General features: G+C 40.0%; 3 protein-coding genes across 5 annotated transcripts; 2 read left to right on the top strand and 1 right to left on the bottom strand.

Annotated features, from left to right (window-relative positions):
* The first annotated feature begins 853 nt into the window (after positions 1 to 853).
* agxta (alanine--glyoxylate and serine--pyruvate aminotransferase a) lies at positions 854 to 5409 on the top strand. The gene is made up of 11 exons (XM_030791272.1): positions 854 to 1167; positions 1576 to 1768; positions 2074 to 2138; positions 2504 to 2604; positions 2730 to 2800; positions 3041 to 3125; positions 3260 to 3358; positions 3481 to 3550; positions 4196 to 4291; positions 4398 to 4526; positions 5060 to 5409. Exons 1-11 carry the CDS (start codon positions 1009 to 1011, stop codon positions 5165 to 5167), a joined length of 1176 nt encoding a protein of 391 aa, XP_030647132.1. The 5' UTR covers positions 854 to 1008; the 3' UTR covers positions 5168 to 5409.
* Positions 5410 to 6153: 744 nt separating this feature from the next.
* Positions 6154 to 8642, top strand: dtymk (deoxythymidylate kinase (thymidylate kinase)). 3 transcript variants are annotated; one of them, XM_030791663.1, is made up of 5 exons: positions 6154 to 6358; positions 6755 to 6863; positions 7355 to 7445; positions 7822 to 7947; positions 8198 to 8642. In XM_030791663.1, the coding sequence occupies exons 1-5, from the start codon at positions 6229 to 6231 to the stop codon at positions 8306 to 8308; spliced, it is 567 nt and encodes a 188-aa protein (XP_030647523.1). In that variant the 5' UTR covers positions 6154 to 6228; the 3' UTR covers positions 8309 to 8642. The 3 variants fall into 3 exon arrangements, with proteins under 3 accessions (XP_030647523.1, XP_030647522.1, XP_030647524.1); XM_030791662.1 differs by having other exon boundaries at positions 7750 to 7947; XM_030791664.1 differs by lacking the exon at positions 7355 to 7445 and having other exon boundaries at positions 6755 to 6825; positions 7750 to 7947.
* A 601-nt stretch (positions 8643 to 9243) lies between these two features.
* Positions 9244 to 15528, bottom strand: atg4b (autophagy related 4B, cysteine peptidase). Its single transcript, XM_030791661.1, has 13 exons — positions 15519 to 15528; positions 14756 to 14857; positions 14358 to 14429; positions 14076 to 14174; positions 12628 to 12729; positions 12232 to 12304; positions 11988 to 12067; positions 11531 to 11730; positions 11254 to 11332; positions 10913 to 11058; positions 9867 to 9923; positions 9664 to 9757; positions 9244 to 9418 (listed from the first exon to the last, which is right to left on the bottom strand). Exons 1-13 carry the CDS (start codon positions 15526 to 15528, stop codon positions 9345 to 9347), a joined length of 1188 nt encoding a protein of 395 aa, XP_030647521.1. The 3' UTR covers positions 9244 to 9344.
* Between the last annotated feature and the right edge of the window lie 480 nt (positions 15529 to 16008).

The raw sequence follows: 16008 nt of genomic DNA, 5'->3' as shown, positions 1-16008 counted from the left end.
AGGAGTACAAAGAACAGATATTTGTGTTAAAATATAGGGGGTAAGAAGAAAAAGTCAGAAAAAAAAACCTCAAGTACAGTACAGATACCTGAAAAGTCTGCTTAAGTATATTAACGAAGTATTTGTACCCCGTTAATTCCCACCTCTGGTTTTTATTGATCTGAAAAACCTGCTTTTGGTATGAAATATCATAATTTTTTATGCATGTAAGTGGTTAAGCACAAATTGATAAAGGGATTGCTGTTACTGTATGTTAGTGGGCAGTGGGTCCTGATCGTGATTGGCTGGATTTTAGGTGGAGTTTGGCAGCCTTCAATTACATCACTGTAGATAAGACACACATGAGCAAAGAGAGACTGAGGAAGTTTCCTTGTTATCTCATTAACAAATATTCTTCTGTGAGCAGTTTAGTAAACACTCTGGATTATTAACTTTCAAAATAAAACACTTTTTCAAGTCACAGAAGATTACAACATTTTAGAGAGTGATCTAATCTGCATACTATTCACTAAACCACAACCACTGTGTCAGTTTTCTTCAGATTGTGCACAAAAAGTATTTTTGCTTTTAACACAGACTGTGTAGCAGACTGTGTAGCACTTTAGCCTGTCTCAGTTTAATATAGTTACTTGTATTTGAACTAGAAAGATATACTTATTGTGATTCATGAATGGCTTTGTATTTCACTTGCCTCTATAAAAGCGTGAGGACTTGGAACTTGTTAAGCTAATGATTGACAGCAGTAAGTGACAACAGCTTCCAAGCTTTTAAACGAGGGTAGATGGGAAATAAATAAATAAAACCTAAAGCCATTCCTAGACTGCAAATAAGTAAGCTACTTTGTCCTGTTTAAAAAAAACGTAATATCATAGATTGTTACAGCTCGTTCAATGCAGTGTCATTGATGTGACACAACGTTTTAGTGACGTGTGGGCTGTATGTCTCTGACGTTTGTATAGTCCGCAGCTGTCCAAATCACCGTTTTCTGTTGACAACCTGTGCAGCACGATGTCGTCTCTCTCTGTTCCGCCACCGCAATGCCTGCTGAAGCCGTTCGTTTCTCCTCAGCGCTATATGTTTGGACCAGGACCATCGAACGTGCCGCCGCGAGTCTTGGCGGCGGGTTCGCAACCCATATTAGGGCATATGCACCCAGAAGTACTTGAGGTAAAATTCCAAGTTGAGTGGTCCAATGGATCCAAGATGAGTACTTCAAAGTGTTCAAAACTCTTCAGTTTAATTTTATCCTAAAGACAACGTTTTAGTTTGACTGTGCACTGAAAGCTGACTTCAGTGCCTCTATCCATATCAGTTGTCTCTAAATCATGTACTGGTTTAAATGTGCTGTTTGACACCTGGAAGATAGTTAATGGTTTTAAAGAGCAAACGTCTCATACAGACATCTAGTCATTTTACAGATCATATTTTACAAGACGTCATGATTATTTTAAGTACCTGATCCTTAGATAAAAACATACATTATAACCAGTTGTTTTTGAAAATTAGTTTCTCAAACATTCAAACCAGTCCTTACTGTACATATCATAGTTCTGACTGTGTTTTAATTCCCTTTAGGTTATGGATGATATTAAGAGTGGGATCCAGTATGCGTTTCAGACCCAGAATCGTGTGACTTTGGCTGTGAGTGGTCCTGGCCACGCAGCCATGGAATGTGCCATATTCAACACAGTGGAGCCAGGAGAGAGTGTACTCATCGCTGTTAATGGCATCTGGGGAGAACGAGCTGCAGACATGGCTGAGAGGATAGGTACACCGCTAGATGAATCATAAGTGAAAGAGGGAATATTAAATGCCAAAAGATGTAAAAACTCTGATTTAGATGCAGCAGGTTCTTTTAAGCTTAATGACACTGAACATTACATTTGTTCAACAGACTCTGTTGCTTCCTCAATGACGTCAGTGAAGTCATCTGATTGTATTCATTTAACATGAAACACATCAGTCATCATCCCGCAGCCTGAATTTCAAAAGCTGCAAATGCTTTGTATTAAAAAAAAAAACCTTTTTCCCGCTGATTCTAGAATGACACATTTACTGTTGTGAAATGTACAGGTGCCAAGGTGAACACAGTCATAGCCCCTGCTGGAGGTTATGTAACTAATGAAGAAATTGAGAAGGTATTGTCATATCCACAGCCATGTATTCTACTCCTGCATAATTTATATTGTTATCAAACTATTGGAATCTCCCCATAGACTGCCACTGACAGATTCCACCAACTCTAGGATACCACAGACCTGTTTCTGAATGTCAAGAACCAATATATTTGTGGTCCTAGATAAAGCTATGAATGTGTATTGTGTCTCTTAAAGTTTCCAGAGCAAATAGTCCTTCCTTTTGGACGTTAATAATTTACTATTCCAAACTAAAATAAGACTTGTTATGGACCACCATTTTCTCAATCTGTTAACCTTTAACAGAGTAGCATTACAACAGTTTGGTTGATTCTATGTCGTCTGTCTCTCTGTCCGTCTCCTCACAGGCCTTAGCCCTACACCGCCCCGTAATGTTCTTCCTCACACACGGGGAGTCGTCCACAGGAGTCCTGCACCCCATTGATGGGATTGGAGAACTCTGCCACAAGTGAGACTTCCATGTCTGTTATGTCTCTCACAACCACTCTCACTTCATTTGTACCTGGTTATATAATAGTGCAGCCATTACCCAGACCAATGAAATACATGTTGTGTGCTGTTTTGTTTTGTCAGGCACAATTGTTTGTTTGTAGTGGACTCTGTGGCATCAATGGGAGGTGCACCGCTCTACATGGACAAACAAGGTACAGCATAATTTGTGGCTCTTCATGTCCATAGATATTGCATAACTTGTTTTGTGTCTGCTGTAAACACAGCTGTTTTCACATTTGATTTAATCACCTCTCTTAATGAATTTTTTTTTGCAGACTTGAGATTGATGGAATTTTGTAGAGTTAGTACTGACGTTTTGAAGTGTATACTTATCTAGCCGATAGTGTTTTTTGATAGATAAAGGTTTATTTTTGGGGTGGGTCTACTTGCAGGTATAGATGTGCTGTACACCGGCTCTCAAAAGGTCCTGAACTCTCCTCCTGGAACTGCACCAATCTCCTTCAGTGAGAAAGCATGGTGAGACCGTATGCATGTGACGTGTGAGTAAGTTGGTGTGTGAGTGAGTGAGTGAGTGAGAAAGTATGTCAAAGTTTCAACTCTAAATTTGACAAGACATGCTGATCATTTTGCTCTGTGTTGCATTTGCACAGTGAGAAAGTGTTCAACAGGAAAACAAAGCCTGTTTCCTTCTTCTTAGACCTGAGCTGGTTGGCAAATTACTGGGGTTGTGATGACAAACCATCACGCATGTGAGCACTCTGTTATGTTCCATCAAATGTTTACACAGTTTACAGTATATGATTTAAGATTTTTCATTATTTTTCAATTGTATTGTAACAATTCCATTCATATTTTTCTTTCTCTTTTTGAGGTACCATCACACTGGGCCAATTACTGGGCTTTTCACACTGAGAGAGAGCCTTGCTATCTTGACAGAGACTGTTAGTGAACCTCTCATATTACCACAAATCCTATCTCAGAGTCTTTAGTGGCTGATGGTAAAGAGTAAAACTTGATTTAGACAAGATTCTTGAGTGACTATAGAACTAACCTTATTTGTAAGAGCAGCTGCTGGCCTGAACATGCATACCTGAATTGGTCATCCGTAGTACAGTAGATACAGTAAGCACTACAAACAGTGAATGTCATGTAATACTGCATATTAGTACATGGCAGCTGTAACACACAGAACACAATGCAGTCTATAACTTTATGTTATTTTGTTTCATATGAAATTAAACTGGATTACTGCTCTCCCTTACTGTTCTCTGTAAGAGCTAAAGCTACAACCTGATGTAGACATCCAGATATTCAGTTAATCAAAGTGGTTTTCTGAACTGTAAATTTGTGGATATTAGAGTAGAACTGAGATAAAATCCTGAGAGAGGAGAGCAGCATTGTCTTTCCCGGTTCTAACAGGAGAGCCTTTTTTCCTAATAACATGAGTGACTTTGAAGATGCATATGAGAGTTACATGCTGGCTACACTGCAACTACTGGCTACTGCACAGTATGAGATTGACAGAAACATAGGTAGTATTTTTTGTGGTGAGATGGTATATCTGCTATGTTTCCATATTCCCTCAGGGTTTAGAGGACTCCTGGAGGAGACACCAGGAGGTGGCAGAGTACTTCCACAAAGGCCTGGAAGAGATGGGTCTCAAACTGTTTGTGCAGGACAAGGTGAACAAGTGGTCCAATGCAGTCCGATGCCACCGCATATGTCACACAGCATTTCGGCTAATTAATGCATGGTTCATATGGACCCATGTACATTTATCTCTTTCAGAAAGCTAGGCTGCCTACCGTCACCACAATACTTGCTCCCTCGGGCTATGACTGGCGAGAGATCACCGCCTACATCATGAAGACCTACAACATTGAGATCTCTGGAGGATTAGGACCCTCCTCTGGGATGGTAAGTGCAAGTTGTTAAGAAAGACCACACAGCACAGTTCTTCTCAGGGTTACGAGTTTAAGATGGTGATCTAATGAGCCTGCTTTGCTAAAAACCATTAGTCTGCATTCTTACTTTTTGCAAAGCCGGCAATATGGTCAGTGACTGGTTAAGGTTCATGTAATACAACTGTCATTTATTAGATGTCTTCTGTGCAGGTAAGTAGTGTTAACATATGCAAATGATGTTATAGATCTTACCTATGTTGTGGGTAAAGCACATAAACATACTGTGTTCGTTTAAAAGCCATTTTGCTAAAACAACATAAGGTTTTTATCAAATTTGTTGTCAGTTAATATATGGAAATGTATTGTTTTAAATACATGGATTATATCAAGATTCCTATATCCAGTCCTGGAGGTCCAAGGCCCGCTTCACTTTGTCCTAACTTCATAATTAGAGACTGTGTGCTCTGCAACCAACCACAGATCACATCGATTGGTTGATATGAAAAGCAGCATTTCATTAGCTGTAACTTTGGTTTCTGGTTGCAGGTTCTGCGCGTAGGGTTGATGGGCTGTAACTGCAGCAAGACCAGTGTGGACATGGTGTTGGAGGCTCTTGCAGATGCCCTTAAACACTGTCACAAAAGCAAAGTGTAACTGCAATAATGGAGGAATGAGAACTTCAAGACCACCGCTGCAGGAAAAAAAAACCCCTCTTTATACAGTGAAGCTCCATCAGGGATGCCAGCATTAAATTTTGATTTCCCTAGTTTGGTCAGTTTTTCAGACATGCCTTTTTTTTTTTTTTTTTACATATAACATATATATTACACATAATATACATATGTACTCATCTTAGGCCTGAGGCTATATATGATCTGTTAACATTGCCAATGATATATCTGTGTCTTTTGACGTTCTTGGGTGTGTGTGTGTGTGTGTGTGTGTGTGTGTGTGTGTTTGTGCGAGCACACACTCACTGGCAAGAGTACAATAACATAGGAATTCAGACTGAAGATTTGGTGCTGTTATGGTGTATTTTTAAGGGTAGTCAATTTTTCTTTTTTCTTTTTAAGATTGAACAGACTGACATGCATTTTTCTTACAGAGTATGTGTACATTTAATGAGTGGTGGCAACTCTGAGCCACATACGCTAACTAATGTTACATTAAACGTAATGTTAATTTGACTGGCCAGGCACCAATTTTGCAGTTTGACCACACAGTTTTGACCACACAGAAATTTTGAATTATAGTAATGTCAAGTTTACACTTACAGAACATATACAATGTGTAGAAAAATAAGGTGGAGCATGTTATGCTGCCGGAATGTAAGGCCACTGGACATGAGTATACATAATTCCTTTCAAAGAAAGAATTGTAAATAAAAAATACTTAAACATTTAACCACAAAATGGTACTATTTCATTTGTAAAAATGCAACCAAAACACAAATAAATGTCACGTCCACTAATCTCCCATTCGCTAAAAAATATCTCAATAATTTGAAAATGAAGAAATCTATTTTTTATTTTAAAAATGATGAATGTTCAATACAACCAGACTCTTATTTTGGCGCTCTAGCGCGACCTGGAAGTGCTCCGTTGTTGACAAAAGGAAAGAGCGCGCAAATGATAAGAGGACAGAGGTAACTGAAAAAGATCTGGAGTTTGACGTGACAGCTTTTAGAAAACCTCAAATTTGTTTAGGTAACAACAATGGGTGTAAGAAGAGGTGCACTTATTGTCCTCGAAGGAGTCGACAGGGCTGGAAAAACGACGCAGTGCAAAAGACTTGTTCAAGCTTTAAGAGACAGTGGAAAAGAGGCCGAAATGATGAGATTTCCCGGTAATTTTAACGTGTTTCCATTGTTTGTTTTTTGAAACTCATAGTATTTCAACAGATATGACTGATATTATCATGCATCATAGTGGATATTAACAGGTCTATGTAATTATGTGCAGGGGATGAGTTTTGTTGGGAATTGATTTGTTGGGAGGGGCAATGCAACCCCTGAGAAATTACAGAGAAGATCCCCCCCTTGCACAAGTCTTAAGTTATTTGCATGTATTGAATTGCCTGTGTCATTTTTAAATTGGTCTTGATATGTACCCTTTTCTGCCGTTTGAATATTCGTCAGTTAAGCGAGTCATTCTCTGTTATTAATAATTCCTTGTCTTCTTATCTTAGTCCAAATGCATCGTATGTACACTAAACATTTGTGTCACCTGATTGGTCATATAGACAGAACCACTATGATTGGCCAGCTAATCAGCTCGTATTTGGAGAAAAAGAGTAATCTGGAGGACCACACCGTGCACCTTCTCTTCTCAGCGAACCGTTGGGAACAAGTGTAGGTGCTATACCCACCTCCACAGCAACTGTTTGAACTGCTAGCAAAAGACTGTTCCAACTCCAAAACTTTCAAACAACAATGAACTATTTGTTTTAAGATCTCTGTTCTGCACACACAAAGTGTCCACATTATCAAATTAAAACCTCTCGAACATTGTTACACAACTCTTGAGACCTCAGCAGTTTTGTACTGTAGTCTATGGCTGATGGACCTGACTTGGCTAGAGTCATTTAGACCTGAATTTAATCTGACTGTCTGATGCTGCGCTGAACTGTAAATCCTTAAGATGAGAGTTTTCCTGGGAGTTATGACCTATACCAATCATCACTCTAAACCCTGTGTAGTTCCACTTTCCACCAAGTTTTTAGCTGAGTCCTTAATTTTACACACACACATTTTTCAGCTTATTTGTGTAGAACCTGATGTATTTTTTGTTCTCATGGTAAATCATTCATTTTCTCAGTGCTTTATCTGTCTCCTCATTCCAGGCCTTTAATGAAGAAGAAACTGGAGCAGGGGATTAGCTTGGTTGTGGACCGATACGCATTCTCTGGAGTGGCATTTACCAGTGCCAAACCAGTAAGTCAGCAGTTTTTTGTTTTTTTTTACATAGTTGCACAGTATTTCTCAAACCCAACCTTGAGTTGCCATAGCCATTTCACATGAACAATTTGATCAGTTGCACCAGTACTTTCATTTTCACCATGCAAAGTGCATAGGGGTGTTCAATAAACAGTTGGAGACACTTCCATTGCCACATTGCAACTACACTGAGACGTGATCATTTGAGAAGCAGACAGACAGACATTTCTCCACATGTTGGAACTCATGGACTTTCTTTTTCGACCAAACAGAATACTGACTTTTTAATGTGTATGTGAAGGGCTTCTCTCTGGAGTGGTGCCAGAACCCAGACGTGGGTCTGCCAAAGCCCGACCTGGTGATGTTCCTCCAGGTGAACCCGGCTGAAGTGGCAGGGCGTGGAGGGTTTGGAGACGAACGTTATGAGACCAGCGTCTTCCAACGGGCTGTGCAGCAGAAGTTTGAGCAGCTGATCAAAGATCCCTCAGTTAACTGGAAGGTAAAGGAGACCTGTTTTTCTTGGAGATCCATTTGACAAAGTGTCTTTTGTTTTTAACAAACACAAATACAGCTATTTCGACTTGTCCACTAATCATTTGGCCCTTGATTAACTAAATCTGTTGACCTTGAACTGGAATGTCCAAGGTCAGCAGATTAGTACAAGAGTAAGGGAGTTGCTTATCAAATCCTAAAGCAGATGAGACCCTAAGGCAGAAGAACTGATTTCTGTCTTTGCTGTTCCTGTATAGGTGATTGATGCAGCCAGAAGCATAGAGGATGTACACACAGAAATAAAGACACTGAGTGAAAATGCCATTAACATAGCTGAAAATCAGCCAATTGGAGAGCTATGGAAGTAAACTCTGACCAATCAGAATGGCCCTAAATATTTGGAGAAGGACCAACGCTTCAGTACAGTTCACAATGACTCATCCATTTTCTGAACTAAGTAAAAGGAAGTGTACAGAGCAGGAGTAAAGGTTATGGCAAAACTAGTGCATTAACTTAACTTCCTTTGGCTGGAACATCTAATCCTCCGTTAGTTGGAAACTGAGAGTTTAAGAGGCCTTAGTTTGACTAGTGCAAATCTTGGTCTCAAACTTTCACCGTTCCCAATCATAAGAACATTATTTTCTTTGACATTATTCTCTCTCTAGTAATGGAATGAATAATTCCCTTTACTAGTTATTTTAAGAAAAGGACAGGAAATGAGAAAATAAAGAGAGGAGAAGGGAAGATAAGTAACATCTTCTGACACTTTTATTTTTCGCATTTCTTGACTTTTTTTTTGTGTGTGGAATAAAATAAATAATCTTAAATGAACCTGTATACAGAGATTTTCAACATGAACAAACATACGGAACTATTACACAAACTAACCTACTTGGTCTGTAATTTGATCAACCGATGCTGATTTTCATTCCAGAGTTGATAAAGAGTTCAGATATTAGCAACTTCAGTCAAGAGCATAGGAACCTGCCTTGGACTCACCGACACTCCTAACAAACACCTTAAATAGTGTTGTGACAATTGTTTTTTTGGGGGGGGGCGGGCAGGAAGGGAGAAAGGCACCTTATCACTTTGAAATAAATCTTTTTAAGTGTTAAGACTCAGAAAAATGGAGACGCAGAAGTGTGAGTACGCACACACGGAGGCGGTCAAGAGTGCTTACGACTGACCTTTTGACCTCACAGCTTACTCAAGACACACACACACACAGAGAGCAGTCAGTATAGCTGTTGAGAGGAAAGCTGTGTTCTGGATGCGCGTGACCATGCCGCTAGATGTCTGGTTGGCTTTGGACGTCACCAGATATCTGACTTCCCTTCCTCTGGTTTAGAGGGCTCTTCCTCGTCGTTCTGTCAGCTGAAGGAGTCTTCCTCCTTTTTCCCCTCTTCACAAGGACAGAATCTCAAACTCCTCGTCTTCCGAGTCAAAGAACCGCTCCAGCCGGTCTGAATCTGAGAAATCTGTGTGAGGGTTTAAAAAAAAAAAAATCGTAGTAATTTCTAGAAAGGTCATCCGTTAACCAATTTCATGACTACTTGTTCCGTTTTTTAACTACATGTTTGGAGGTCTACTTGTTCATCAGCTGACCAATTTCTTTATTTAAGACCTCAAATAAACATACAGAAAACATGGTGTATCTGGAATAGCCATAAAAGGCACTGGAATAATAATACAGAATTTTAGGGGGTGTGTGTGGGAAAAGTACCTGGGGTGAGGTTAAGCACATCAGTGCTGACTAGATGAGATGGCTGGCTGTCCAGCAGTTCAAACATGGGTAAACCCCCTGTACTGGAGGACAACTACAGGAGAACAAAGCCAGTTAACTACAATCATTTCACAGCACAATCCAGGCTTCATCAGTGACCAAGATTAGTCCTGAGATAATACCGCCATGCACTTCGGACTTACTTTCCGAATGTGTGTGCACCAGTCATCAAAATCATCCTCTGTTCTGCAGAAGAACCCCTAGAAAACAAAAATGGATTCTGTAAGAACCAATTCCCTAAACGTTCATATAGATACTCATATGGAGCTCTATCTTCTCAAGACACTGTGTTAGGGTTGTAACCCTTTTGTACAGAAACCAGAAACTCCGGTTCTTTAGTCCTTGGTTTGGTTTGTTTTGTTAACCACAGCTCTGGCAAGTGAACGGTTTATGTTTTTTTGTTTGTTTGGTTTTTTCCCCAACAAGATGCAAAATAATAGGGAATGCATATCTTTAGCATGGGAGAATACTTTAATCATCATTTGAAGCTGTTGTACCTTTTCTTTCTCTTTTCATTTCTCACTGCAAGAAAATAAATGCACTATGCTTATCACCTGGTCCACAAGTGCTTTAACTGAAGATGATCACACTAGCTTTAATGACCACATTGACCGAGGAACCATTCAAAATAATAACAAAACACATGGTATCATTATTAAAAAAAATAAATATTATATGTCATATTGGAATATATAAATCCACATTAAGGGGTAAATTAGATCTCTAGCAGGAACTTGTTTTCCTTATCTCAAAGTTGCTGCTTATTGATCTGGGGTAAGTCAGGGCGGTTGGTCATCATTTTGCCATTCGACGTGGGGTTTTATTCTGCTGAAATGGCATGCTTGAGCTAAGTGCTGTGTTCAGGTTTTCCTTCAAGTTTTCTTGCTAGTCATTTTCTTGAAGAGGTGTTCTCATTTTTTGAGGAGCTGTGGCTTACTGTCTGTATCCGTTTGTTCTTGTGTTAAAATTATATACGTTTAAATTAAAACTAAAGAAAAACTTCAGTTCACCGTTTGGCTTGATTTCTTGCAAGCCAAACTTTCACACAAACCAAGCCGTAGCTCAAACTGAACTATGAATGCAGTGAACCGTTAGACCACTTCTATGTATGTAATGAGTTACAAGTACAAAGTTTGACTGCACATCCCCGGTCTGTACACTCAGACTGGCGCGTTCTGTACGCTCTTACAGCAGCGATCGAAGGGTCCAGCTCATTGATAAGCATACGGCAGGGCGGGTGCTGGCAGTGGTACGAGTCGTCTGGGACATGGCCATCCTCACAGGGCTCCACTGCAGGCTGGGTGGTGTGGGGGTCCAGGTAGATCAGCTCCTGTCCTGCAAAGGGAGGGCATGAAAAATTGTGATACCGTAAAAAGGGATGGGTGAAAGCGTCTCTCTTGAATGATCAGAGTATGCTTAGTCGTTTTGAGATGAAGTGTAAAGCTAAACAGTAGTTTTAAAGTTATCTTCGTGACGTGGTGACAGGCATGTTCATCCGTAGTGGTGACCGATGAAAAGAGCAAACCTTACCCACAAAGCCAATAAAGTAGTGTGCGCTATTTGGTTTCCCTCCAATGACTCCAAGAGACTGAGGCATCATAAAGCATTGCTGTAGGAAGATAATAGACAAAAACGTGCCAATTTATAACTAATCCATGTTACTCCATGGAAAAAAAAATGCATAAGCCAAAGGTTTAGATCAGGCTTACATTCCTAGTATACTGGCCAATATTACAGTAAAGTCTTTAATATACTAAGAATTTCTCTTTTCAAATTTCCAGAGTTTTCTCAGGTTACAGACACTCACCTTTAACGTTTCTATGTAAGCTTCGTTAATTTCTGTCAGACCCAGGCGTAAGGGGATAAGGAGCACAAGCGGTTTCCATAGCGCCGTCTCCTCCTCGGCCAGAGCGCAGGCACCTTCCAGATATCCGTTCATCTCCCGAACCCGCTCAGCTTCTGTGCTTGCCACCCTATCCAAATCCAGCCAGGGCATACACAGCCGCTCTGAGAGAGAGAGTGAGAGAGAGAAAGTCCCCACAGACCATAGTCACCTGACTTTTCTGTGTATGGAGCTGTGTCCATGCTATTCTGAAAAGATGGTTTATTGATTCCAGAGAGTAATTTAGGCTGAGTGTGGTAGCATGGTCTTCAGATGTTGTTTACTTCTTCAAATAGAACTCTATGCACTTGCTCAGTTGTTTTTGCTCATCTGTGAACATCTGTATTGCGTGTCGTGTTTCGTTCACGGCAAAAGAACTCACTGATTTCCTCAATAACCACTGTGTTGTCCATAGCCACATGCACTGCCAGTCGGCTCCATGAATCAAACATTGACAGTTTCCTGTGTGAAAATAAATCTCAGGTCAAGAGAAAGTTTATAACAGTTTTGTCAGATGAATCATTAACATTAGAAATCCTCATAGGTCCATCGAGGTCCCTGTAGATTTCAAATGTTTCATTAAAAAAAAAAAAAAGGACAAAATACAAGCAAGTGAATGAACTTACTTGAGTACCTGTGCCACTGTGTTTGGACCATACCATTGGCCTATGGACTTTCCTTCCCCAACTCCCATTTGAGCTGCAGAAACATGGACAAGAGGTCACCGTCAACTCTCTACCGACAATCAGGACGTGTGTGATTAGCCTAGGGATCACAAATACTGTGACATGATAAACTGATAATGTCATAAGTTAGCAACGTGCTAAATGAAGCAAAGGATTAACTGTCCAGTAGATGAAAAATGTATCTTTTTAGCATGATAAACACAGTCCGGCTGCTGTGGCCAGACCTGGTGTGAGAATGTGTAATGGATTCACAACTGCAATCGATAAGTCACTTCAATGGGTGGTCTATTTATGTTGCGTTGCGCTGACATGTGGAATCAGCACTGAGATTATTACCTATTTGATGGATGGAATAATAGCTGTCTTTCTTATCGATGAAGGCATTGAGGATACTGCTGTACTCTTCTCTCTGGTGCTGACCTCGTACCCATCTCCAATCTGATTTTACAAAAGATTTGGGGGGAAAAAGAAAAAAAAAAGATCATGTGTGACTTCAGCACTGCAAACTGTAGGCTGGTCATGTGTCGAGGGGTGAGTGAGTAATCAGAAAGAATGTGTTCACCTGCAGGACCAGAACAACAACCTGTAATGACAACCTAAGGAAAAGACTGTATTCCAACTGAAAACTCCCCTGGGGACCCGTGGTTTCAAATAACAAAGGAATGTGACGACCTGTCACAACAGCACATAGTAAATGTACACAGCCCCATCACAAAGAAGGGTCCCCACCTGGAGACGGTATGTCCTTCAAAGTTTGATGCGAATATTTAAGCAATGCATGGATCAAAAGTCAGCTTGCAGCAAAGTCTGATTCCCACACCTGGGTTGTTCTGTGAGCTAATGTCACGGCTAATGCCATAAAGCCAAGCAAGGATCATGAACATGTGGGTTAAAGAGAACTGCAGTATCCAGTACAAAGTTATGGGTATAAACAAATCCTGGATTTCTGCACTAATACAAGGTTATGAGGATCCCATTTTGCACTATAGTCTCACAAAAACTTCCTCCATCCTGTTAACATAAATTTCGACACCATTTTTAAGTTGTGCAAAACCATTCAGAATAGGCATATTTCTACCTATTTTTAATGGAGAATTACTATTACCATCAAATTACAGTGGGATAGTACTTTCGGTCATTTATTAAAGTCAAACTCAGATGTACAAAACATTGTCTATGGGATCTAATATCCTCTTCTGCTTTAAATGCCTTAAATTTCATTATGAACACAATCACCATACAGAGGTATATAATATAAATAATTGACAGTGGTTGTAAAGACATTGATGATATTTGGTTTGTCTGAACATCACATCAGATTGACTTTTGAATGTGGTTCCACTTATAAATGTAACGGATATAAGAGGATAATGCACCAAAACATTGGTGCAGCAGTCTACCACAATTAGAGCTGCCATTGCCCTCATTTTGTCACTTCTTTGTTCAAGGTAGATCCAAGTTCACTGTGTAGCTCTCTGACACAAAAGCACACCCCAGCGTTCAGGTTGCTTAATATTTAGCCTGTTATCATTTACTTTCAATGTTTACCTCTCCTCTTGTGACAATATAGCGTTAAATAGAAAATTAAGACACTACTTCTTTTTTTTTTTTTCAAAATTGGAAAGATTTTTTTTTTATATATATACATACATATATATATATATATATGTATATGTATATGTAAACAAACTCACTCTTTAAGCACAAAGGAGAGAGCAGGCATTATATTGGTTATTTGTGTTTGGTAGAAAAGGGAGCAGTAAGTTTGTGTGTTGCTGTCATACCTCGACCTAAATGCCTACAGATCAAAGCCTCCCCCAGGATCATCTGCCCACATCGTAACATGCAGCCCCAACCAGTATCAGATGTGGGCCCTGTTCCACCTGCAACAAGATAGTGATTCATGAAAAAAAAAAAACAGAACAAAACAAAACAAACAAACAAAAAAAAAACCACACCACCACAAAGTCACACTTGCCAAATTAGCATTGCATGCATTTCCTGCACTGTCAGCGAGGTCATGTCATATCAATAGATATATAATGACTTGAGGTGTCATCTCTCACCAATAGGGGGGAAGTTCTTTCTGTAGGTGAGCCACAAACGTGAGGTGATATCTGAGAGAATCTCATCCTTTTCTAAGACATACACAAAAAATTACAGTAAGACATTCATAATATAGGAAAATGGCTTGACAGCACTGAGTGTGCATCCTGTAAACTGGAACGCCGGAAGAATTAACTGGTGTGTTATAAGTAAACAGAAATTCTCTTTCAAACCATTATCGAAGTAGATTTAGCCTAAAGGACCATTATGAACATCCAAAAACTCTCTTGGGTCTCAGCAGATACCAGCTGGATGTTTAAGAATTCCAATTGAGACCATTAAAATCCTTCAAACACATTTCTGTCTGATAACAACCGACAGCATGTGTCTACTAGAGTAAACTGGAGTGATAAGCTACCCGTTAGAGCGTTGTATTGCTTCCCCAAAATCCACACCGGCTCTGACGTCTCTGGGAAATCTTCAAACTCTCCAAAGCGCAATGTGTCGTATGTAAGGGTGGCTGAAAGAAGCCAAAGCCATGTCAGTGACAGGTCTCCCGAGGGAAAGTGTAGTCATTGCATTCTTGACGGAACTGTTCTCCCTTTAAGCCATGTTACAGCTTTGTCTGCTTAAAATCAACACACTCACAGAGAATGACATTACACATGATCAACAGGATCGTTACCAATTTCATATCTTGAGGGGAAGAGGATGCAGCTAATGTCAACACAAGGACACCGCTGTCAATCTGTGTCTGAGTCGATAATAAGGTGGGTCGCTAGTCAGATTCTGCGGGGCTCTCGAGTCCCTCCATTTTAAAGTACTGACACTACATCAAATGTTTCAGGTAGTAAAGGAGAAACTGCTTTCAGCCAAGAGCTGACAACTCTAACATTCATTACAATTTCATAAACCAAGCCAGCGTAGTATGCTGGACATGAGCTGTTTGATGCAGTACTCGTCTGGCAGATGGCTAGCCAGCTAGCTAACTAACAATCTCGGTTTAGCTAGCTAAGATCTGTCCCTAAACAACGAAATGTTTCATCCAAAATCATGACTGACATTCAGACTGCGGTGAACAACTAAGAAATCAAACTTAAATCTCTGACTTCTCCTGACGTACAGAGTAACATTAAGAAAATACAAAAATGCAAAGTAATTGTTTTGTTGGGACATCTTACCTGCATCCATCCCGACAGTGATTCACCCTACCTTGTTGGTTGAGCAAGTCTAACGTCATATCGACCAATAGCAAATCACAATTCTTGTGCAATTCTTCTCTCAGACCAAATGAGGTGACGCCTGTTCAACATTATCCAATCATTTTCTTTGTATGGGCGGAGTGCCCGTATTTTAACCAATAAAATTATTCTGGTATGGTGACTCGGCTTCTAGCGTGCAAACCAAAATACAACCTTCGTTCCGAACTGTCTTATAGTTGCGCAAATGAATTGATCTGTAACGTGAACGAGTGGACTAAGTCGCCCTAAATTGGGCTGTAAGTTGTTTGTGGATCACTTCAAATCCTTTGAGTCAGACAGTCCACATAGTCATGATTCGATACATCCATGTAAACAGGAAGTCCGAAAGGAATGTTGTCAACGTGTCCCGTGATCAGTGCTTTGCAGAGAGCTGTATTGCACAATCGCGTTTGGTGTTGACAGATTGTTG

The sequence above is a fragment of the Chanos chanos genome, chromosome 14 (genome assembly GCF_902362185.1).
Source record: "Chanos chanos chromosome 14, fChaCha1.1, whole genome shotgun sequence".
In the NCBI taxonomy this organism is placed as follows: domain Eukaryota; kingdom Metazoa; phylum Chordata; class Actinopteri; order Gonorynchiformes; family Chanidae; genus Chanos; species Chanos chanos.
Note: the sequence above shows the minus strand (reverse complement) of the source record. Positions and strands in the feature narration are given on the sequence as shown.